Source organism: Bufo bufo, chromosome 9, assembly GCF_905171765.1.
Source record: "Bufo bufo chromosome 9, aBufBuf1.1, whole genome shotgun sequence".
Lineage (NCBI taxonomy): Eukaryota > Metazoa > Chordata > Amphibia > Anura > Bufonidae > Bufo > Bufo bufo.
Genome location: NC_053397.1, coordinates 212,729,416 through 212,754,503, shown reverse-complemented (window position 1 = coordinate 212,754,503; position 25,088 = coordinate 212,729,416). Strand labels below are relative to the sequence as shown.

Below are 25,088 nucleotides of genomic sequence, written 5' to 3'. Positions count from 1 at the left end.
AGATGAATGAACAATCGACATCTAATTCATTGGCTGAACAATTAGAAGTAATAGCAGCCGTTAATAAAGAATAATTACTGACAATCTTCTTGAGTTTCCCTCCATCATCTCCCCTGCTGAGAACATGACTGTAGAACGCACAGTGAATAATATGTACGGTGTCTACAGGACGGTGGCACCTATCACAGTATCCATGACAGACTTCCCATCAAGCAGCTTCCTAAATCACACAACCCCACCGCCTGTATTTACCAAGCATCAATACACTCATTGCTCTGTTATATACGGTAGGGCTCCTCAGTGAAGGTTTCTGTGGCTGATTGAGAGGCAAACTTTATATATATATAAAAAAAATATATATTCATAAACAATGGCAATGTCCCTAGTGCCAAAATCTACCTGTAAAAATACAGTGCACCAGATGGCTATCCTGAACAATTGTAAAGGGAAAGCTAATGAGCAATTGGCCAATTAAAATTAGTGTAAACTGCTGCAACCGGGATTGCGCCCTCAATCACAGCGCTTTATATATACAGTTCTGGGCTACAAGTGCCGAGGGGTAAATAGCCTGTGAGCCCTACAGCCAGTTCACAGCAGGACACCATTATGTCATCAAAGGTGACATGAAATTAAAAAAACAGGTCCCACAACAGCAGCTTGCTGACGGTTTCCAGTTAGACTTATTGTTTTATTCTTATTTATTATCATTTTTATTTTTTTTATCCACACAGGTTAAAAATAAAGTTTAAAAAGAAGAAAAGATTATGGTTATTTCATATTTATATTTTATTATTTATTATGATTTTTTTATTCACACAAATTAAAAATGAACTAACGTGTAAAAAGCAGAATTATGAAGATATATTTTATATTTATATGTATTTATTTATACTTATTATTAAAATTTATTATTATTATTTTAGGATCCACACAGATTAAAACTGAACTAAAGTGTAAAAAGCAAAAAGATTATGAAGATATATTTTATACTTATATGTTATTATTATTTTTTTTATCCACACAGATTAAAAATGTGCAAAAAGCAGAAAAGATTATGAAGATGGATTTTACATTTATATTTATTTTTGTTTATTATTAGAATTTTGTATTATTTTAGGATCCACACAGATTTAAAAAATGAACTAAAGTGCAAAAAGCAGAAAAGATTATTAAGGTGTATTTTAAAATGCTTATGTTTACTGACTACAGAGCCCACGGCAGTGAAAGCTAGCACACTATCATAGGGCATAGTCCTGATTTTCTGTAGTATGAGCGGCGAGCGCCGAATTGCAAGTGTTTTGGAAAATAGGAACTTAATTAAGAAAAAAAAAATACATCAAAGCGTCGTCTACCTTTAATTATAGTCTGTTTGTTGCTAGATAAAATGAACCTGCCCGGTGTATATTTATATTAGCCTGAGCGTCCTCTGCTAGAAATTTAATGAACCTATTGGATGACGTTCAACAGGCGTTTGTCAAAAGAACGTATAATTAAAAACCTGGCGACATTGGCATCGCTTTTCTGTTTAATAGGTTGATCGAGTGTCCCTGTGTGATGGTTCCTCTTCCAGCTCGTTGTGCCTCCTGCCGTATTACACTCAGTATGGAGAGTCACCCCTATGTACTATTATAAGACCGTAGTGCAGACGTCCAGCTGTGGGCCTAAATGCTATATGGAAAGCGCTACCTATAGCTGAAGTTTACGCTCTAATTCTCTATTCTTCATTGTCAGCTGGGGTACAGCCTTGGCCTAGGACCTCAGATTAGACTGCAGTGGCTCGTGGGAGTCTGACATAGTCTGAAAAAGGCTGCTTGTTCAGCTAACATCTATTTCTCCCCACCCAGCCATACACATGCATGCTCGGCATGTGTTGCGAATGGAAAATGGCAAAATGTCGCCGCCAGGCAAATCTACAGAGAACAAAAGAATCAGACATGTTGGAATCGGACACGCATGACCCTTCTCATAGAAACCTAGAATGTGTCGGCAGATAAGAACCATTTGGCCCATCTAGTCTGCCCAATATACTGAGTACTATGAATAGCCCCCGGCCCTATCTTATATGAAGGATGGCCTTATGCCTATCCCATGCATGCTTAAACTCCTCCACTGTATTTGCAGCTACCACTTCTGCAGGAAGGCTATTCTCTCCCCCGACATTCATGGTGGGAGAGTTAAGAGGCCCCCACACGCATCAGAGGGTCAGCCGCTTCCGCCAAAATCGATGGGTTCAGCCATTCCATATCTAATGTGTATGGACAGCTTTAGTTTGCTCTTCTGTCTATCCTTCATGCTTCATACTATGCTCGGTCTGCATAGATTGGCTCTACTGCCAAATAAACGCTGGTAAGAAACCACCTGGTGTTTTTTATAAACCAAAAAAAGGGCACGAAAAATGCCTCCTTCACAAATGAAATTTGCTTAAACTCCCAAGCCAGTACAGACACAGAAATGGAGCAGTTATCTGGCGCCATGTATCAGGCAGGTAACCTACCAGTAGATCAGTATTGTCTACACAGGGACGTATCCAAGGGCAAGTGGGGGATAAACAACTAAAGATATAATAAAATTGTGATAATCATAAAAATAATAATAATAGTCACTTTTATTATTCATATTTAAAAATGTTCAATAGTAAACATGGAAGCGATAATCACAAGCCCTACCCTCGCCCCCCTTGTGTGTCCAGTGAATTTGTGTTCTGCACCGAGATGCCTTATGTAACCTGTCTACATGTCTATGTCCGGAGCTGCCCCCCAGCAGAAATCATGATACGGTGTGTCACCACCGCCACTTTAAGGACATTGTGAAAGCAGCATGAAATCGATGACTCAGAACAAGCACAGAGACGTATGTATGTTCATCCACTCAAAAACAGAGAAAACTCTGATGATTTACAATGACAGTCCACTGATGACTATAGCCACCGTGCAATGCTTCATTTCCCCTGTGGTGGCGCTGCTTTGGAATTGAACACCAGCTGCTTGCTTCCCTGCAGAGTGGAGCTGATCACTGGGGCTTCATGTACCAGGACACCCTGAGATCTCTATATTTAGCCTCATATACACCTTCAACATGCCCAAGAGCTGGGCCCCCTCCATTCGCTGCAGTGGCCATGTTTGAAAATTACACTTTCTGTGTCCCCCAATCATTCCCACAGTTTATTGTACAAGATAGCAGGCTCGGGTCACCTCAAGAGGAAAAAAAATTAAAGGGGTTCTCCATTTACATGATTTTATCTGTACCCAAACGCTGCAAATTTTGCCCCATGTACCTATTTTTTATGTTAGCGCTTTCCTTCCCCTGTTCTAGGCATCACTGCATCCTGGCAGGATGTTTACATGCAGAACTTCCTGTTTTCTTCAGCTTCCTGCTGAGATTTCCAACGAAACCCAGCATGCCCTGTTCTGTGTTTCACATGACACGTTCTGCCTGCCTTACTGTTCCCTCTGCAGTAGTCACACCCCCTACACCTCCCCTCTCCATGTTAGCTAGGCAGAGCAATCTCCGTGAAACATGACAGAGCAAAGCATGCTGGGATTGGTTAGAAAACCCAGGAGGAAGCAAATGAAACAGGAAGTTCTGCATGTAAACATCCTGCCAGGATACAATCATGCTGAGAACAGGGGAAGTAAAGTGCTAACATGAAAAACAAGTATATTGGGTAAATACATACACTCACCTAAAGAATTATTAGGAACACCTGTTCTATTTCTCATTAATGCAATTATCTAGTCAACCAATCACATGGCAGTTGCTTCAATGCATTTAGGGATGTGGTCCTGGTCAAGACAATCTCCTGAACTCCAAACTGAATGTCAGAATGGGAAAGAAAGGTGATTTAAGCAATTTTGAGCGTGGCATGGTTGTTGGTGCCAGACGGGCCGGTCTGAGTATTTCACAATCTGCTCAGTTACTGGGATTTTCACGCACAACCATTTCTAGGGTTTACAAAGAATGGTGTGAAAAGGGAAAAACATCCAGTATGCGGCAGTCCTGTGGGCAAAAATGCCTTGTGGATGCTAGAGGTCAGAGGAGAATGGGCCGACTGATTCAAGCTGATAGAAGAGCAACGTTGACTGAAATAACCACTCGTTACAGCCGAGGTATGCAGCAAAGCATTTGTGAAGCCACAACACGCACAACCTTGAGGCGGATGGGCTACAACAGCAGAAGACCCCACCGGGTACCACTCATCTCCACTACAAATAGGAAAAAGAGGCTACAATTTGCACGAGCTCACCAAAATTGGACTGTTGAAGACTGTAAAAATGTTGCCTGGTCTGATGAGTCTCGATTTCTGTTGAGACATTCAAATGGTAGAGTTCAAATTTGGCGTAAACAGAATAAGAACATGTATCCATCCACTGATGGCTACTTCCAGCAGGATAATGCACCATGTCACAAAGCTGGAATCATTTCAAATTGGTTTCTTGAACATGACAATGAGTTCACTGTACTGAAATGGCCCCACAGTCACCAGATCTCAACCCAATAGAGCATCTTTGGGATGTGGTGGAACGGGAGCTTCGTGCCCTGGATGTGCATCCCTCAAATCTCCATCAACTGCAAGATGCCATTGTTGCGGAGCTTCACGGTATACCCTTAATATCTTCACTTAAATCCCCTTGTAGCTGAAGAAGCAGGTCAATAACCAAGAGACAATTTCCCCAGTGACGGGACGACACACAGTTTGGGAGTCAACTGACTTTACTAGGCATGCGCACCTGGTTTCAAACTGCCAACAGCCTCATTTACATACAATACATAGATTACTATGGTACAAGGAAAAGGGGGGAGGGGAAGAGGTACAGACAAGAAAGACATTCTGTAAGTGGCTAGGTTTGCCACAATGCTCCCCCAGAACCAAGCCGGCATACACAGTCTGATCCCAACGTATCGGCTTGGGGATGTCCGGAGGAGCGCTCACAGATCACTTTTCAAGTTCAGTTTGTCTGGATAACCCGTCGGCGTTGCCATTTTGCTTCCCAGGGCAGTAGTGGATGGTAAAGTCAAAAGGCTGCAGTGCCAAACTCCAGCGCAGCAGCCGGGCATTGTCTCCTGACACCCTGTTCAGCCACACCAACGGGTTGTGATCTGTGAGTAAGGAAAAGGGTTGTCCGTACAAATAGGGCTGCAGCTTTTTAAGGGCCCACACCACGGCCAGACATTCTTTTTCTATGGCGGCGTAGCTTACTTCCCGGGGTAAAAGTTTTCTGCTTAAGTAAGCCACTGGATGCTCGCCGCCATCTGCTCCGACTTGGCTCAGTACTGCCCCCAATCCAAACATAGAAGCGTCTGTGTGGACGAGAAAGCGTTTAGTTGGATCAGGGGCGGCAAGTACAGGTGAATGCACAAGAGCCGTTTTTAGTTGCTGGAATGCCTGCTCACACTCTGGGGTCCAGACTACTATCTTAGGGAGATTCTTGCGGGTCAAATCGGTGAGGGGTTTGGCCAGGGTACTGTAGTTGGGTACAAATTTACGGTAGTATCCTGCGGTACCTAGGAATGCCAGTACTTGAGTTTTGGTACGAGGGGTTGGCCATTTGGCTACAGCCTCTACCTTAGCCGGTTCGGGTTTTTGTTGGCCGCTCCCTACCCGGTGTCCTAGGTATTGGACTTCTGCCATCCCTATATGGCACTTACTGGGCTTCAGAGTTAATCCTGCCTCCCTAATACGGTCTAGTACGGCTCCTATGTGGGTCAGGTGTTCAGTCCAGGAGTGGCTGAAGATCGCTATATCATCTAGATAGGCGCAAGCGTACTCCTGGAACCCATCCAATAGCCGATCCACCATCCTCTGAAAAGTAGCCGGAGCGTTTTTCATCCCGAATGGCATGACCTTAAACTGGTACAGGCCAAACGGGGTGACAAACGCCGACTTAGGGATGGCGTCTTCGGCTAGGGGAATCTGCCAATACCCCTTACAAAGATCTATTGTGGTGAGGTATTGGCCCCTGGCCATTTTGTCCAGGAGCTCGTCTATCCGGGGCATAGGATAGGCATCGGATACGGTCTTATCATTAAGCCTCCGGTAGTCTACGCAGAAGCGGGTAGTCCCATCCCGCTTCGGCACCAGAACTACTGGGGAGGCCCAAGGGCTTTCAGAGTGCTCTATGACTCCTAGTTGTAGCATTTCTTCTATTTCCTTGCACATATTATCCTTTACGGATTCAGGTATGCGGTAAGGAGGTTGGTGGAGAGGGGTCTGCCCTGGTGTTTCTACTCTGTGGGTGGCTAACGGGGTGTACCCGGGGAGATTAGAAAAAGTGGTTCCTTTTTCCCTTATTAGACTATGAGCCTGCGCCCTTTCCTGGGGACTCAGCCGTTCACCTAACTGAACCTCTTCCAGGTCCTCTTTCTGGCCCTCTTTCTCTAGGAGATCTGGGAGAGGTAAATTGTCAAAGTCCTCTGCGGCAGAGGCGCAAATAGTGGTCACCTCTTCTATGCGCTCATAGTAGGGCTTCAGCATGTTCACATGGAGCATGCGTCTGCCCCCTGCTCCAGTGCACGGGCCGATCACATAGGTGGTATCGCAGATTTGCTCCACCACCTTGTATGGGCCCTGCCAGGAGGCCTGCAGCTTGTCATTAGGGACTGGCCGTAGGATTAACACCTTCTGCCCGACCTGAAAGCTGCGGTCCCTGGCCCCCTTATCGTACCATCTGCGCTGTCGTTGTTGGGCCGCTTGGAGGTTAGTACGTACCGTCTGGGTCAGAGCCTCCAAGCGTTCCCTAAACTCCAGCACGTATGGGACAATAGGGGTACCATTCGTAGTTACCCCTCCCTCCCAGTGTTCTCTGATAAGGTCTAAGGGGCCCCTCACTCTCCTCCCGAACAATAATTCAAAAGGGGAGAATCCCGTGGATTCTTGGGGTACTTCCCTATAGGCAAAGAGCAAGTGGGGCAAAAACCGTTCCCAGTCTTTTTGAGTGTCTATGAACGTGCGGATCATCTGTTTAAGTGTTCCGTTAAACCGTTCACAGAGCCCGTTGGACTGGGGGTGGTAGGCGGAGTTTAAGATCGGTTTCACCCCACACACTTTCCAGAGTTGGTGGGTGACCTCTGCAGTGAACTGGGTGCCCCTATCCGATATAATCTCCTGGGGAAATCCCATACGGGAGAATATTCGCATAAGGGCATCGGCTATAGTCTCTGCATGTACGTTGGTCAACGCCACTGCCTCTGGGTATCTAGTGGCGTAGTCCACTACGGTCAAGATGTATTTCTTGCCGGAGGGACTGGGTTTCGCTAGGGGTCCTATTATGTCTACAGCTACTCGACTGAAGGGTTCTTCAATTATGGGCAGGGATCTGAGTTTGGCTTTATAGCGATCCCCTCTCTTTCCTACCGTCTGGCAGGTATCGCATGTTTGACAGTATTGTCTAATATCCTTCGAGATACCTGGCCAGAAGAAGTTCTGCGTCAGCCGATGTTTCGTTCGGCTGATTCCTAAATGCCCTGATAATGGTATATCGTGCGCGATGCGTAGCAACTCTTGTCTATACTTTCGGGGTACCACTAACTGCTTAGTGGGCACGGGTATGGACCCTGCTACTACCTTCTCTGCATAGCGGTATATGAGACCTTTGTCCCAAGCATATCTCTCTCCCTCCAACCCTCCTTGGACCTTATTTATCCTATCTTTATATACCTGCAGGGAGGGATCTAGGGCCACCTCACTGCCAAATTCCAGGGGGGCATCCCAGGGGAGAATAGGAGGGGTGTGTGGCATATTGTTTACCTGAGCCTCAGTGTGATCGGAAGGAGCCGTGGTGCATGCTTGCTGCCGGGTAACAACCGGGTAGGCCTCTTGGATAGTTGGTTGAGGGACAAAAGCAGAGGTGAGCTCCCCCAAGTCGTTGCCCAAAATAACATCAGCGGGCAAATCCTGCATAATTCCCACCTCCACGTTTCCATGCCCTGCCCCCCAATTCAAATGCACCTTGGCAGTGGGAACTTTGTAAATTGCTCCCCCTGCCACCCGTACAGCTACACAGTCTCCGGTGAGGGTGTGCTTAGGCACCAAATGATTTCGGACCAGGGTTAACGTGGCCCCAGAGTCACGTAATCCTTGTATATTCTTCCCCTCCATGTGTACCACCTGGCGGTGCCCTTGGCGGTTGTCTGAGGCGGCTTGTATGGGGTTTACCTCGTGTAGGATCCCCAGAGGCTCTTCTATTGAGGTGACTGTGGATGTTGGGAGCACAGATTCTCTTTGGCAGCAGTGTACTGCAGCCCGATTGGGGGGAGGAGGACCCTGGTGGTTCCAGTTCTGGCGAGGTCGGTTACGTGGGCAGTCTCTCTGGATGTGCCCCTGTTGGTTGCAGGTGTGGCAGCGGATCGGTGGTCGGGTATTGTACCTAGGAGGGTACGGGTTGTGACTCGCGGCTGGTCGTGGGTGAGCCAAGGTAGTCACTGCTGGCAGAGGGGTGGTAGATCCATACGTGGTCCGGTGTGGTGTGTGTTGATCTCGTCTGGTGTCTTGGAACTCGTCAGCTAGCTTGGCTGCCTCTGGTAGGGTACAGGGTTTGCGATCTCGTACCCAATTTTGAAGTTCTGTGGTTAGTCCATTAAAAAACTGCTCCATTACTATTAACTGGAACATCTCTTCCATAGTGGTGACCCGTGCCGCCTCCATCCACACCTTGGCGGCTCGCTGTAGTCGATGTGCCCATTCAGTGTGCGAGTCTTTTGTTTGTTTCTTGATGTCCCGGAATTTGAGTCGGTATGCCTCAGCGGTAATGGCATACCGTGCTAGGATGGCTTGTTTGACTTTGGGATAATTCCTGATGTCTTCGTCTGGGACAGTCCGGTATGCCTCTGCGGCGCGGCCTGACAATCTACCTGCCAGCAGGGGTACTTGGTCGGCTGGGCTGATGTCGTGTAGCTGGCACAACCTTTCGAAATCCTGTAGGTATTCGTCAATATCACTTTCTCCTTCTGTGTAATTTATAAAAGCTTGGTAGGGAATCTTAGCTTTTCCCTGGGTAGTGCTGGTGGGCGCTGGGGCTCCTTCCCTGACTCGCTGAATAGCGTTTTGCTTCGCTACAATGTACTCGTGTACATCTGCTATCAGTCTTTCCAGTGTCTCCATTGAGGGGGTGTTTGGGTAAAAAGCTAACCTGCTATTGAGCTCTCTTGTAAATTCTGTTGGCTCTGTCTCCTGTGGAGCTGCCGCAGTGGTCGCTCTGTCCCCCTCCATGAGTTCGGCCACCAGAGTAGCTTTGGTTATGTTGCTGGCTATTCTTCCCCTTGCTTCCAATAATTCCTTTAACGTAGTTCGTTTCAATGTTGCATAATTCGTCTCCATTCACCGTTCGTTCGAATGACTGCACATATTCTCGAAATCCGGTATATCCGAATGGCTGTTTTAACAAACTGCTGCTTTGCTGTGCTGCACGGCTTGTGTCCCGCCGCTTGCCACCAATTGTTGCGGAGCTTCACGGTATACCCTCAATATCTTCACTTAAATGTGAAGGAGATAAGCGGAGGTCAGGCAGCCATGGTGCCGCTTATGTACCAGGGTGACAGTAAAAAGTGCTCTAAAAGTTGAGAAAAAAAATATATAAATATACCCCAAAATGGCACCTGCAAAAAAAGTTTTTTAAAATAAAATAAAAAAGCCCTCATACGGCTATGTTGCCAAAAACATTAAAAAGTTATGGCCCTTGGAAGGACGGAATAAAACAAATAAATTGTTGCCAAAATTAGCTTGGTCCCAAAGTGGTTAAGATCTTTGGAAAATAGCTGATCTGCTGTGGGCAGCTTTGTAAGGCTACTTTCACACTAGCGTTCGGGTGTCCGCTCGTGCGCTCCGTTTGAAGGGGCTCACAAGCGGCCCCGAACGCATCCGTCTGGCCCTAATGCATTCTCAGTGGAGGCGGATCCACTGAGAATGCATCCGCCTGCCAGCGCTCAGCCTCCGCTCCGCTCAGTGAGCGGACACCTGAACGCTGCTTGCAGCGTTCGGGTGTCCGCCTGGCCGTGCGGAGGCGAGCGGATCCGTCCAGACTTATAATGGAAGTCAATGGGGACGGATCCGCTTGAAGATGACACTATATGGCTCAATCTTCAAGCGGATCCGTTCCCCATTGACTTACAATGTAAAGTCTGAACGGATCCGCTCAGACAACTTTCACACTTAGAAAATTTTCTAAGTTTTAATGCAGACGCATCCGTTCTGAACGGATGCGAACGTCTGCATTATCGGAGCGGATCCGTCTGATGACACATCAGACGGATCCGCTCCGAACGCTAGTGTGAAAGTAGCCTTACTGATCTGCTTCTCCTTATCCACATCGCCACCTGATGACATCATCAGCTGAGAGGTAAACATGAAAAGTGAAGGAGATAAGCGGAGGTCAGGCAGCCATGGTGCCGCTTATGTACCAGGGTGACAGTAAACTCAACAATCCACCCATCAACACTGCATGGGCTGTAAACCTTGAACAAGAGCTATGCAACATGTATGCTCGCCTTCCTGGCCTCGTTCATTGGTTATGGTTACGCAGGTAATGGATCCTCGGAATATCAGTGCCACAGAACAGGAGGAGGACGGGAGGTGTCATGAGACGAAACTATATCGGTCCTCACTGCTGCAGACTGACACTGAGAAACAATCACACAAGAAGAGGGTCTCCACAGCCATCATCTACAGGCTCTATGACTCCTTCCATCGGGTGGCGCTATACTGGGAGAGGAGAGCTAATGGCGTCTTCAAGATTTTATAAGAAAGTATCATCATAGCATCTTTTAGGGTTGTTTTTTTTCCTGAAAAAGTTCCATTTCCAATGGTTTGTAGCTTTAAAAATAGGAGGAGGATTCATTTTTTTCCATGTAAACCTCCATTTATCATCATGTCATTTTTAGGTAAAAAATTCTGCGTTGATTTATTTCTCAGTATATTGTTGTACCTCACCGAGCTTTGATATTCTGATATAGAGATTTAAATCCCCTGCACAGACATAGATATGAGAGATAAAACACTAGCTACCTGCAGCCGCCACAAGAGGGAGCTCAGGAGCTTACTAATTCAATGTATTACCAGTCTGCAGTAAGTTCGTCAGCTCCCTCTAGTGGTGGCTACAGGCAGCCAGCATGTCATCTAATATAATCTATGGCTATGCAGGGGATTTGGAACGCTGTATCAGAAAAACAAAGCTCAGGTCCCTTTAAAGATAGTTGTAGAAATTAGCCACAGATAACATGGATGGGAGAGTGGAGAAGACTTGCATCTAATTTATACTAAGGAGTTATCACAGTGATTGGGGGCACTTATGTGTGCATCACACAGTGTGTGGGGAGAACTTATGTGGGCATCATACTGTGTGGGGGGCACTTATGTGGGCATCTGTGCTGGGGGAACTTAGTGGGTATAATACAGTGTGTGGGGCACTTGTTTGGGCATCATACATTGTGTGGGGCACTAATGTGGGTATCATACAGTGTGGGAGGCACTTTTGTGGGCATCATACAGTGTGGGAGGCACTTTTGTGGGCATCATACAATGTACATCACTAAGTCCATCTGAGGAACTTCTGGATGGTTGGCAGCGCCATGTGGCAGCCAGTTTATTTTATGTAATTTTGTACATTTTATAACAAAGAAAAAACACAAGGCGCATTTCATAAAAAATGCTTTGTGTGAGACCAACCTAAGTGTACGTTCATACAACGGATTTTGATAGTCTGCCCCCTAAAATCAGCGTGGAATCCATGGGGGTGTATTGCATTTTCTGCTCACTGTTTTTGGCGCAGATGCGTGCAAAAAAAAAACTCAGACGTGGACTGTGCAGTTTTGTGCTGCTTCCCATTCATTTCAATGACAGATTCAGCGCTGATTCCACACCAACATAGGGCATGCTGCTTCTTTTTTCTGGTACGGTTTTTGGCGTTTTTCTTTTTTCTGGGACTAAAAACAAAAGTAAGTGCTGCTTCCCATGGAAATGAATTGGGCACTGATTGTGTCACAGAAAATGCACCAAAATCAGCTCCAAAAAACTCCCTAAGGGAATGGCCACAGAAGGAATTTCTGCGTGTGTTACAGTACATGTGGATTCTACTGCAAGATTTGCATTGCAAAGAGTGAAATCCACCACGAAAATCCGTAGCACAAATGTAACGATGCAGATTTAAAATGATGGTTACAAAAACATAAAATACAATAAACAAAAAACTATTAACAGACTGGTACAGAGGGGTAGAGGACCCTGCCCGCAAGAGCTTACAATCTACAAGGAAAGGGGGAAGAGCACAGTAGTAGTATCTGTGATGGCAGCATGCTCATTGCAGGCGGTAGGCTTTCCTGAAGATGTGGGCTTTCAGGTTACTCTTGAAGGTTTGGATGTTGGGGGGAGCGTCTAATGTACTGGGGTAGCGAGTTCCAGAGTAGAGGAGAGGCACGTGAGAAATCTTGCAGTCGATACTACATTGCATAGACCGGCTGTGCTTCCCAAAATCCCGGCAGGTTCCCGTAGTACGGCCTTGACGTGTACGCCATCCGATGCACTGTCACACATGACAGTGTTACAGGGACATCAATAATCACAAGGTACCTGAGCCTCAGAGTGACCGCTGCGAGTGGATCTGTTCTGCCGAAAGACTAAAACATCCCCATGCTGAAAATTTAGGTAAAAATTGGATAGGTCACTAGCATCTGATTGGTGGAGTCTGATACCCGGGACCCCCGCTGATCTGCTGTTTGAGAAGACCTGGTGCTTCTAGTGAATGGGGCTGAGCTGCGCCCAGGCTTTGTGACCAATGGTCGTGAGGTCACTGGCCTAGGCTAAGCAGCACGAAGGCCGAGCGCCTAGAATCTGAATAAACTATACCGTCGTGTACCTGTACCCTTAGGTCAGAATACAAGTCCATGACCTCCACCAAATCCTGGAGCAGCCTCGACTATGCTAATCGCTAGCAGTACTGGAGAGAGTAAGGGCTTCTACGTGGCGGTATTACAGTTGTATTGCTATAGGGATGCATGGCGCCTCAGCTGTGCCTCTCTATGCCTCCAATCAATATACTGAATCATTGACCCAAATTTACTAAGAACTTTTGTCACACGTCAGTGAATGGTAGACGTGTGCTGACAATCTTCTCCACGGAGCGCTCACGTATCCTTTGACTTTAATGTGTATGTTTACAAATCAGTGGTTTTCCACGACCCTGGGTCCTCGCTCTATTTGTGTCCGTGACTACGGATCCCTCACACACAATATAGTCTCAGTCTGTAAAAACCACCAACACAGCACATATGCCATCCATGTTCTGTCAGTGGTTTTCACGGACCATTGGTAGGAGATCATCTGAAAATCATTTTTCAGCCGGATTACACACGAAGGGCTAAAAGCGGACACACAGACCAAACATCGATCCTTCATGGACATCTTCAAGGATGAACCACTGACCCTCTTGTCATGGAAGTCATTACGTCTGAATGAGGCTTAACTCTTTATGAGGTGGATAGGAAAAAAAAACTGTTCCGACATTGCATTATACAATATTCACCCATATTATGTCACCTATTTTCTAGGGGGTTATTGTGAGGATGCTGATACCAAATACGTGGAGTTTTGTTTTCATTTTTTATTGTTTTACTACTTTTGCCCAAAAAAGACTAAGAATTTTTATAAATTTGTTTTTGTATCGCCATGTTCTAAGAGCCACAACTTTTTATTTTTCTTACTTGAGAGCTGAGTGAGGACTTGAAGTAATTGGCACCAAGTTTGACTTTTTCATCACTTTTTATGCATTAGGGTAAGTTAGGGGCCTTGACTGCTGATATAATACACTTCAATACATATGTATTTCAGTGTATTAGGCTACTTTCACATTAGCGTTAAAAATTTCCAGTATTGAGTTCCGTCATAGGGGCTCAATACCGGAAAAAAACACTTCCGTTTTGTCCAAATGCATTCTGATGTCCCAATGCATTAGGATGTATTCAGTTCAGTCACTCTTACGGTATTTGGCCGGAGAAAATACCACAGCGGTCAAAATTCCAGAACACTTGCCGGACATGGCATTAATTTCCATTGAAATGTATTAATGCCGGATCCGGTACCAAGTGTTTTGGAAAAAAACGGATCCGGTTTCCCGGTCTGCGCATGCGCAGACCTTTAAATCAGTGAAAAAGATAAATACCGCATCCGGTTTTCCGGATGACACCGGAGAGACGGATCCAGTATTGCAATGCATTTGTTAGACGGATCCGCATCCGGAAACAAATGATATCCGTTTGCATATGGATTTCCGGATCCGGGAGGCAGTTCTGGCAACGGAACTGCTTGACGGATTCTTCTAACGCTAGTGTGAAAGTACCCTTACGCCTGTCAGCAAAACATTTCCGCAGAAAGTACACCCTTTAGATGATGAACATGACCCTGTAGATGACAGACATTACAGCCCAGATGACAGACATGACCCCCCCAGATGATGGACATGACCCCGCAGATTACAGACACGAGACCGCATATGAGGAACATGAGCCCTCAGATGACGGAAACAACCCCGCAGATGGACATGAGCCTTCAGATGACGGACACAACCCTGCAGATGATGGACATAACCTCCCAGATGACAGACATGACCTTGCAGATTACAGACACGAGACCGCATATGATGGACATGAGCCCTCAGATGACGGACACAACCCTGCAGATGATGGACATGACCCCCTAAGATGACGGACACAACCCCGCAGATGATGGACATGAGCCCTCAGATGATGGACACAACCCCGCAGAAGACAGATATGACCGTGCAGACTACAGACACGAGACTGCATATGATGGACATGAGCCCTCAGATGACGGACATGACCCCCTCAGATGACGGACACAAGCCCTCAGATGACGGACACAATTACCCTGCAGATGATAGACATGACCCCTCAGATTACAGACACGAACCACAAGACAAAAGATACGCCCAGCAGATGAAAGACATGACCGTGAATATTACGGACACAATCGTCCAGATGATAGACAAAACCCCACAGATGACTGACATTACCCCCATCATTTTGTAAGGCGCCCACCTCTTCATACATATAACCGATGTTTAGGAGTCTTTTTACATGAGGAAATGAACTTGACGCCTGCTGAGAGCACAATGTCCTCCTCTTCCACATCCTAAACTGGTTCTAAACTGCACCTCCTTCTGTTAGGCTATGCCGACTTGTACATTAAAGTCACAAATTTTACTAAAATGTCGAATGAATCATGTGAAAACCTAGAGCGCACTGCTTAATACATGTGAACCACGTCCTATAAACAAAAACAAAAAATCAGTAAAGTATTTATTCCTGTAAAACATCATCTCCAAATAACCATAGAATTTAAACCTAAAAAAAGAAGATTTAAAAAAAATCCTAATGACATCAGATAAAACATTGCAGAGACTTCTGGGAGGGCAGCAAAGTGTAGGACTGCTTCAAACTATTGATTATATAGAGGAATCGCTTAACTAGCAATCGCTTACTATGGTTTCTCTATTAGAAAAAATAATCCCACCAAATGACGTCCCTGCTGATCATTGACAGTTCATATCAGTGGTCTTCAACCTGTGGTACTACGGCTGCTACAAAACTACAACTCCCAGCTGTCCCTGACCGCCTGGGTGTTGTAGTTTTGCAACAGCATGAGAGCCGCGGGTTGGAGACCATTGGACTATATGATCATTTATCAGGCCTGGAGCCCATTCACTTACATACTGTCAGTACTGTGGGATAACTCCCTTCAGGGAATTGGTATTCAAGCAATTTCCTAATACTCAGCAAAGCCGGCTCAAACATTAGCAATGGTTAATTAACATTTCCTTTAACCCTTAGAACCTGTTTATTTTTTTTACTGTATGTCTAAACATATCCGCTTAACGCAGGGATAGGCAAACTCGGCCCTCCAGCTGTTTTAAAACTACAAATCCCATCATGCCCTGGTGTAGGCTGATAGCTGTAGGCAGACTGGGAATGATGGGATTTGTAGTTTTAAAACAGCTGGAGGGCCGAGTTTGCCCATCCCTGGCTTAACGTACAACAAAAACGAACAGACCCCCCCCCCCCCCCAAAAAAGAAGAAAATACTAAACAAAAATGGCAACTTTCTAACCAGTGACAGTAACACAACTTCCATCATTTAAAGGGACAGTGCAGGAACTTCCACAGAGTACTATATATCTACGCAGACTTTATGTAAAAAATTGAAATTGGCGCTGTCACTTTAACCACAGTCCCAGAAGTCTGCTGCCCAAATACGCCATTCTTCAAATCAATGTGACATGATGGGTATTGTAGTTCTTCAAACGTTAATTTTTGTGCAAAAGGTTTACAGACCGGTGACCTCGACTGCAGTGAAATGGTTAAATCACAGGCAAGCTGAGAGAGCAGGAGTTTTCAGGAGGAAGACCCCCCATTTTCTTACCCTATATCTGGGTGACTCATGATTGCAGGTGGTGGCGCAGAGCATGCAGGTGCAGGATTCCCCCTGAATGTCTCCCAGCTTGCTTCCCTCTCTCCGGACGGATGGCACCCAGGTTGCTAGGGTGAGACACAGAATGATGCTTTTGCACAAGGTGGGAAGGAGATTGCACGACCAATCATAGTGCAAACCGGCCTCTCCCTCCAGTCACTGCGACAGCGTCCAATGAGCAGCCATGTTCCCGGCGCTGGGCTGAGCTGCCTGTGTCATTCATCGGTTCCCTAGGAGCTGGAGTCACACAACCATTGTCTGTTTACAACCTGCAACCAGATCTCTCAGATACCAGCAGATGGCACTTTGCACACAGGAAGGCCTGCGTGCACGCCTCTCTCTTGGCCATAGGAGCTTGCAATCTGTTTTTGGATGCATTTACATATATATATATATATATTCTCAAAGGGCATCTGTCAGCAGATTTGTACCTATGACACTGGCTGACCTGTCACATGTGCGCTTGGCAGCTGAAGGCCCCATGTTCATATGTGCCCGCATTACTGAGAAAAATGGTGTTATAATAAATGCAAATGAGCCTCTAGGAGCAACAGGGGCATTACCATTGCACCTAGAGGCTCTGCTCTCTCTGCAGTTTGATTGAAAGGTCCAGGCAGTGCAAATGTCATCACACCTGGTCCTTTCAATCGAAGTGGGCGCAGCACTGGCTGAGTTGCCCATAGCAACCAATCAGAGTCCACCTTTCACTTTTCACAGCTCCTTTTGAAAATGAAAGGTGGAATCTGATTGGTTGCTATGGGCAACAGTTCTACTTTACACCAGTGTGATAAATCTCCCCCACCCGTGTTCAGAATCAGAGGCCAAAATCTGTGCAGACCTGATGCTTTTCACAGCTGAGGGTATGTTACAATTTCATCCAGTCAGAACAATCCTTTTTGAGCTGAAAACATCAGCAGCAGAAAGTGTTCTCCTGCTGGAAAGGGGGTCATTTATGAACATTTTGATGCCAGTTTTGGGTGTAAAAATAGTCACAAGACCCAGTTTTGCGACTTTTTAAATGCCTGTGTGACAACATTTTGTCGTACAGATATTTTTACTCTGTCCTCACCACTTGGGAGTGGTGGGGGGCTGGGCCGGGGCTTCGGCTCTGGCAAATTTACTATCATTTACACCTGAAAACAGGCGTGAAAGAGGAGTAAAAACTACGCCAGTTGGGGATGGGGGGGGGATAAGATTTATCAAACTGGTGTAAAGGAAAACTGGCTTAGTTGCCCATAGCAACCAATCAGATTCCGCCTTTCATTTTTCACAGCTCCTTTGGAAAATGAAAGGTGGAATCTGATTGGTTGCTAGGGGACACTAAGCCAGTTCTACTTTACACCAGTTTCATAAATCTTAACCCTGGGGCCTAAGTAGTTTTTACTCCAGGAGTTTGGACTGCTGGAGGTAGGCCTAATTTATGACAAGGCCTCGTCATAAATTATGTGAATCCTCCAGAAGCGCCGAGGGAATCAAAGAACGGCATAAAGTCTGATCTCTGTAAATGACCCCCAATTTCTCAAGGCATATTTTGATACGGGTCACCTTCAAAGTGCAGTATTTTTGGCAGTGATGCTTCAGCTGCTTTCACTCCCGACCAGTGGCCTAGCCTGGGTTGGCAGTACCCGGGGCAAGCCAAGTATTGCGCCCCCTTCCCCCCCAACCTGTGGCCACGCCCCTTTTTTTTTACAGATAATGTAGTAGATGTCACCTGCAGTCCTATGTAACACCACAGATAACACAGTGATAACTCTCTGAGTACAGATAATGTAGTCACGCACAGTGTGACCTTAAGTCTGGGGCCAGGATGCGGCAGGGTGGGCGAAATTCTATATCCACCCTCCTATCACTACAGAACATACAGGGTAATACAGCGCACATACCTCTTACATCCAGTGACGTCTCTTTGATGTAGATGTTCTCTTTCCTCATCTTCTCCTTTCAGACCAGACCACCATTTTCAGCCATTTCTCATCTCTGCAGTTTGACAAAAAAAAATCTTAGTTTACTACTTTTCCATCATCCTACCACCCCCAATACTGTGCCTGCCGTGCTCCCCAATACTATACTGCAGATACAGACAAACCCTCTGATAATAGTAGTACCATGCAGATAGTGCCCTTCAATAATTATTGGCACACAGTGCCCTAAATTAGCTGCGCCCAGCAAATAGTGCCCTGACACTAATAGTGTAAACATAACGTCCCCCAAAATTAATTGTGCTAAGCTGATACTGTGCCAAGGTGCCCCCACAGTAATAGTGCTCTCAACAGTCCCACCAATAGGAATAATTCTCTGCTAGAGCACACATGGTAGTAATAGTGCTCTCACAGTGCCCCCACTGTGCCCCAGAAGTAATAATGCTCCCATAGTGCCCATACTAGTAATCATGTTCCCCATAGACCCCTAGTAGTAATAAAGCCCACCATAATGCCCCTCAGTAGTAATAATTCTTCTTATAATGTGACTGTACAAAAAAATGCCCTTTTTTAATGCCCACAGTTGAGCTAATGTCCCCATAGTGCCCCCATAATGTGCCGGTATAAAATACCCCTATGTAGTGCCCACAGTAAATGCCCCCATAGTGTTCTTCTCCCCCCTTCCTCATAGTGCCCCCCATAATGTACCAGTATAAAATGCCCCATATATAGTGCAAGTAAGAGAAAGTGACTGAACAAGTCAAGGAGGTTACACCCCTATGAGAAGCGCCAAAACCCAAAAGTGTTTCAGAGAAAAACAACAAAGTGGTCAAGAGATTATTAGCTAATATATAATGAAGGTTGGGTATCCACCCTAATACAAGGTGACTCAAGAAGAAGGGGGGGTCAGTGAACAATAAACTCACTACTAGAGCACACCTATAAAACTGATAGTTGCCCAGTATGGAATAAAGGCTCCACCTCAGTAGTATTGTTGAAGGCTTTGGCTTCTTTAATGTAGACAAATAGCTCACAAAAAGGCTCAACGCGTTTCGGGGTATGCAAACCCCTTCATCAGGAGCAGGTACAGATAAACATATGCATATAGTATTACTATATGCATATGTAACTTTTGGGTTTTGTCGCTTCTCATAGGGGTGTAACCTCCTTGACTTGTTCAGTCACTTTCTCTTACTTTCATTTACACACTGATCTCTTTCAGCGTGAACACCCCTTCAGGTGCCTCCCCTGCTACACTTGTTTTTCTTGCCTCTTTTTTCCTTGCTCTCCATTAACTGGCACCTCTAGTTACATCCTATCTCTTGGAGTCCTCCACTACATTGGATTAACCCTCGTTTTTTTCCTTTCTTTATACCCATATATAGTGCCCCAGTAGATGCCCTCAGTGTCCCCCATAATTTGCAAGTATAAAATACCCATTTTTAGTGCCCCCGTAGATGACCCCATAGTACTCCTCTCCCCCCTTCCCCATAGTACCCACCATAATGTGTCCCAGAATAAAATGACCCTATACAGAGCCCCCCATATAAAATACCCCTTCTTTGTGGCCTCAGTAGAAGCCCCCATAGTGCTCCCAATAATGTGCCAGTAAGAAGTGCCCCCATAGATGCCCCCACAGTGCCCCCCAATAATGTGCCAGTAAGATGTGCCCCAATAGCTGCCCCCAATAATGTGCTAGTAAGAAGTGTCCCCATAATCATGTGTCAGTAAGAAGTGCCCCCCACTAATGTGCCAGTAAGAAGTTCCCCCCCAATCACGTGCCAGTAAAAAGTATTGTACCATATAAAAAAATAAACACTTATACTTACCTCCATCAGGCTGGCAGCGATGCGATGCAGGTCTCTTCCGGCCTGTGTCCCGCGCTGTATGGCTCAGGTGGCGCGATTACGTCATTGCGCCGCCTGCACTGGCCTCTGATAGGCTGCAGGCACTAGGCCTGCAGCCTATCAGAGGAACGGGGAAGGGAGACGCCTCTACCCTGCCCCGCAGCATCCATCTGTATCGCTGTCCTGAGGACGGCGATACAGATGACTATGGAGATGAGCGCTTCCACAATGGAAGGTCTCATCTCCCTGTGCCCTGCCGCCGCCCCGACTTGTCAGCAGGGCCACGCTGCCTAGGGGGAATCGCCTCACTTTGACTAATTGGCAGTGCGGCCCTGCTGGCACCCCCCAATATTAAAATCTACAGAATACCTAACCCAAACCTGAACTTCAGTGAAGAAGTTTGGGTGTGGGTACTACATTCAGTTTTTTCTCACACGCGTGCAAAATGCAATGCACTCGCGCAGAAAAAACGCAACGCAATCGCATACAAAACTCACCCCACTCGCAGGTAAAATCGCACATTTTTCCGGCAATGCACCCCCATCCTATCCGGCCCTCACACGCGACGCCCGTGTGAAAGAGGCCTTAGGCTGCTTTCACACGAGCGAGTTTTCCGCGTGGGTGCAATGCGTGACGTGAATGCATAGCAACCGCACTGAATCCTGACCCATTCATTTAAATGGGTCTGTGTACATGAGCTTTTCTTTCACGCATCAGTTCTGCATTGCGTGAAAAACGCAGCATGTTCTCTATTCTGCGTTTTTCACGCAGCCTTGGTCCCATAGAAGTGAATGGGGCTTCAGTGAAAAACGCATTGCATCCGCAAGCAAGTGCGGGTGCAGTGCGTTTTTCACTGATGACTGATGGTTGCTAAGAGATGTTGTTTGTAAACCTTCAGTTTTTTATCACGCGTGTGAAAAACGTATCAAAACGCATTGCACCCGTGCGGAAAAAAACTGAACGCAATCGCAGACAAAACTAACTGAACTTGCTTGCAAAATGGTGCAAGGATCTCTAAACGCATCCGGAGCCAATCGTGTGAAGGAGGCCGAAGAGGCATTCAGTTTTCATGAGTCATAATAGAAGTCTATGGGCTGCATAACGGATCCGTCTGGTTTCCGTTATGCAGGATGGAAAAAAAGGACTGTCTGTGGATTTCCCCTTGGCTGGCTAGACCCCATGTCATTCGTTTTTTTAATGACTACTTTGGTTTTGTTTATTGGGTCAGAATTGGGCCCTATTCTCTTCAATATATTTATTAATGATCTTGTAGGAGGCTTGCACAGTAAAATATCAATTTTCGCAGATGACACTAAACTGTGTAACGTAATTAACACTGAAGAGGACAGTTTACTGCTACAGAGGGATCTGGATAGATTGGAGGCTTGGGCAGATAAGTGGCAGATGAGGTTTAACACTGACAAATGTAAGGTTATGCACATGGGAAGGAATAATGCAAGTCACCCGTACATACTAAATGGTAAAACACTCGGTAACACTGACATGGAAAAGGATCTAGGAATTTTAATAAACAGCAAACTAAGCTGCAAAAACCAGTGTCAGGCAGCTGCTGCCAAGGCCAATAAGATAATGGGTTGCATCAGAAGGGGCATAGATGCCCGTGATGAGAACATATTCCTACTACTTTACAAATCGGTAGTCAGACCACACATGGAGTACTGTGTACAGTTCTGGGCTCCTGTGAACAAGGCAGACATAGCAGAGCTGGAGAGGGTCCAGAGGAGGGCAACTAAAGTAATAACTGGAATGGGGCAACTACAGTACCCTGAAGGATTATCAAAATTAGGGTTATTCACTTTAGAAAAAAGACGACTGAGGGGAGATCTAATTACTATGTATAAATATATCAGGGGTCAGTACAGAGATCTCTCCCATCATCTATTTATCCCCAGGACTGTGACGAGGGGACATCCTCTGCGTCTGGAGGAAAGAAGGTTTGTACACAAACATAGAAGAGGATTCTTTACGGTAAGAGCAGTGAGACTATGGAGCTCTCTGCCTGAGGAGGTGGTGATTGTGAGTACAATAAAGGAATTCAAGAGGGGCCTGGATGTATTTCTGGAGTGTAATAATATTACAGGCTATAGCTACTAGAGAGGGGTCGTTGATCCTGGGAGTTATTCTGATGCCTGATTGGAGTCTGGAAGGAATTTTTTTTCCCCTAAAGTGGGGAGAATTGGCTTCTACCTCACAGTTTTTTTTTTTGCCTTCCTCTGGATCAACTTGCAGGATAACAGGCCGAACTGGATGGACAGAGGGCTTTTTTCGGCCTTATGTACTATGTTACTATGATATTTAATCCTCAGCCTGACTGTAATGGATGAGAGAACCAGTGCAGCAGTCTGACCCGGGCAGAATTTCATTTTCTGTACTTTGCTGCCATCTATTGGCCAAACCTGGAATTGCACATATAATTAAAGGGGTTCTGCACTTTTTCTATATTGATGACTTATCCTCAGCATATGTCATTTCAGATCAGTGGGGGCCGACGGCTCACACCCCCACCACCATCATCTGTATGAAGGGAACACAGGACTCATACGAGGCTGTGTTCTCTTCTCTGTTTACCTGCTTGCTATCAACATTGCAGCAGCGAGCAGTTTAATTGCAGCTCCTCTGTGCCCTTCACTTGAATGGGAAGGAGCAGTTGCATTTACACTTCATTCAATTCAAGTGAATGGGACGGAGGAGCTGTAATCAAACTGGTCGCTGCTGCAATGTCGACGGCGAGCAGGTAAACAGAGAACACAGCCTGGTACGAGTCCTGCGTTCTCTTCATACAGCTGATGGCGGGGGTGCCGGCGGTCTGCATAACGGAAAGGGGACGGATCCGTTTTGCAGCCCATAGCCTTCTATTATGACGGAATGAATAACGGAATGCCTCTAAAAGGCATTCCGTCACAGAACTGCGTTATTGTCCGTGGTAACGGAATCCATAACGCAATTCACCTTTTACTGACAAACGAAGTGTGAACGAATTTCATAAAGTGGGAAATTCGCTCATCTATAGTTATGTTCTATGCAAAGAAACTACAATGCGTGCAAAACACGAAAAATCGCGCTAATGTTCTGCTAAGACTGGCTACACCTGTGGACTTCTGGATTAACCCCTTATGGACTAGGCCAAATTGTATTTTTTTTAATGGCACCATTTAATTTACTGAGATTGGGGTAAAAAAATAAAATAAAAATCCTGGTATCTTGGGTTTTTTGTTTACGGCGTTCACTGTGCCCTAAAACTGACACGGCAGCCTTATTCCGCACTTTAGGACGATTTCAGCGATACATTTCTATTATATTTTACTACTTTAAAAAATAAAAGCCTTTAATATATGTACACTGCTCAAAAAAATAAAGGGAACACAAAAATAACACATCCTAGATCTGAGTTAATTAAATATTCTTCTGAAATACTTTGTTCTTTACATAGTTGAATGTGCTGACAACAAAATCACACAAAAATAAAAAAATGGAAATCTAATTTTTCAACCCATGGAGGTCTGGATTTGGAGTCACACTCAAAATTAAAGTGGAAAAACACACTACAGGCTGATCCAACTTTGATGTAATGTCCTTAAAACAAGTCAAAATGAGGCTCAGTAGTGTGTGTGGCCTCCACGTGCCTGTATGACCTCCCTACAACGCCTGTGCATGCTCCTGATGAGGTGGCGGACGGTCTCCTGAGGGATCTCCTCCCAGACCTGGACTAAAGCATCTGCCAACTCCTGGACAGTCTGTGGTGCAATGTGACGTTGGTGGATAGAGCGAGACGTGATGTCCCAGATGTGCTCAATTGGATTCAGGTCTGGGGAACGGGCGGGCCAGTCCATAGCATCAATGCCTTCGTCTTGCAGGAACTGCTGACACACTCCAGCCACATAAGGTCTAGCATTGTCTTGCATTAGGAGGAACACAGGGCCAACCGCACCAGCATATGGTCTCACAAGGGGTCTAAGGATCTCATCTCGGTACCTAATGGCAGTCAGGCTACCTCTGGCGAGCACAGCCACCCCACACCATTACTGACCCAATGCCAAACCAGTCATGCTGGAGGATGTTGCAGGCAGCAGAACGTTCTCCACGGCGTCTCCAGACTCTGTCACATCTGTCACATGTGCTCAGTGTGAACCTGCTTTCATCTGTGAAGAGCACAGGGCGCCAGTGGCGAATTTGCCAATCTTGGTGTTCTTTGGCAAATGCCAAACGTCCTGCACGGTGTTGGGCTGTAAGCTCAACCCCCACCTGTGGACGTCGGGCCCTCATGGAGTCTGTTTCTGACCGTTTGAGCAGACACATGCACATTTGTGGCCTGCTGGAGGTCATTTTGCAGGGCTCTGGCAGTGCTCCTCCTGTTCCTCCTTGCACAAAGGCGGAGGTAGCGGTCCTGCTGCTGGGTTGTTGCCCTCCTCCATGTCTCCTGATGTACTGGCCTGTCTCCTGGTAGCGCCTCCATGCTCTGGACACTACGCTGACAGACACAGCAAACCTTCTTGCCACAGCTCGCATTGATGTGCCATCCTGGATAAGCTGCACTACCTGAGCCACTTGTGTGGGTTGTAGACTCCGTCTCATGCTACCACTAGAGTGAAAGCATCGGCAGCATTCAAAAGTGACCAAAACATCAGCCAGGAAGCATAGGAACTGAGAAGTGGTCAGGTCACCACCTGCAGAACCACTCCTTTATTGGGGGTGTCTTGCTAATTACCTATAATTTCCACCTGTTGTCTATCCCATTTGCACAACAGCATGTGAAATTGATTGTCACTCAGTGTTGCTTCCTAAGTGGACAGTTTGATTTCACAGAAGTGTGATTGACTTGGAGTTACATTGTGTT

General features: G+C 46.0%; 1 protein-coding gene across 2 annotated transcripts in view; it reads right to left on the bottom strand.

Moving 5' to 3' along the window:
* The window catches only part of ERICH3 (glutamate rich 3), a 74,196-nt gene that overhangs the window by 32,458 nt on the left and 16,650 nt on the right, over positions 1–25,088 (bottom strand). For both annotated transcript variants that reach the window (XM_040408598.1, XM_040408599.1), the window contains exon 3: positions 16,420–16,475. In XM_040408598.1, coding sequence (XP_040264532.1) covers positions 16,420–16,439 — 20 coding nt within the window. In that variant the 5' untranslated portion in view covers positions 16,440–16,475. The remainder of the gene's footprint in view (positions 1–16,419; positions 16,476–25,088) is intronic.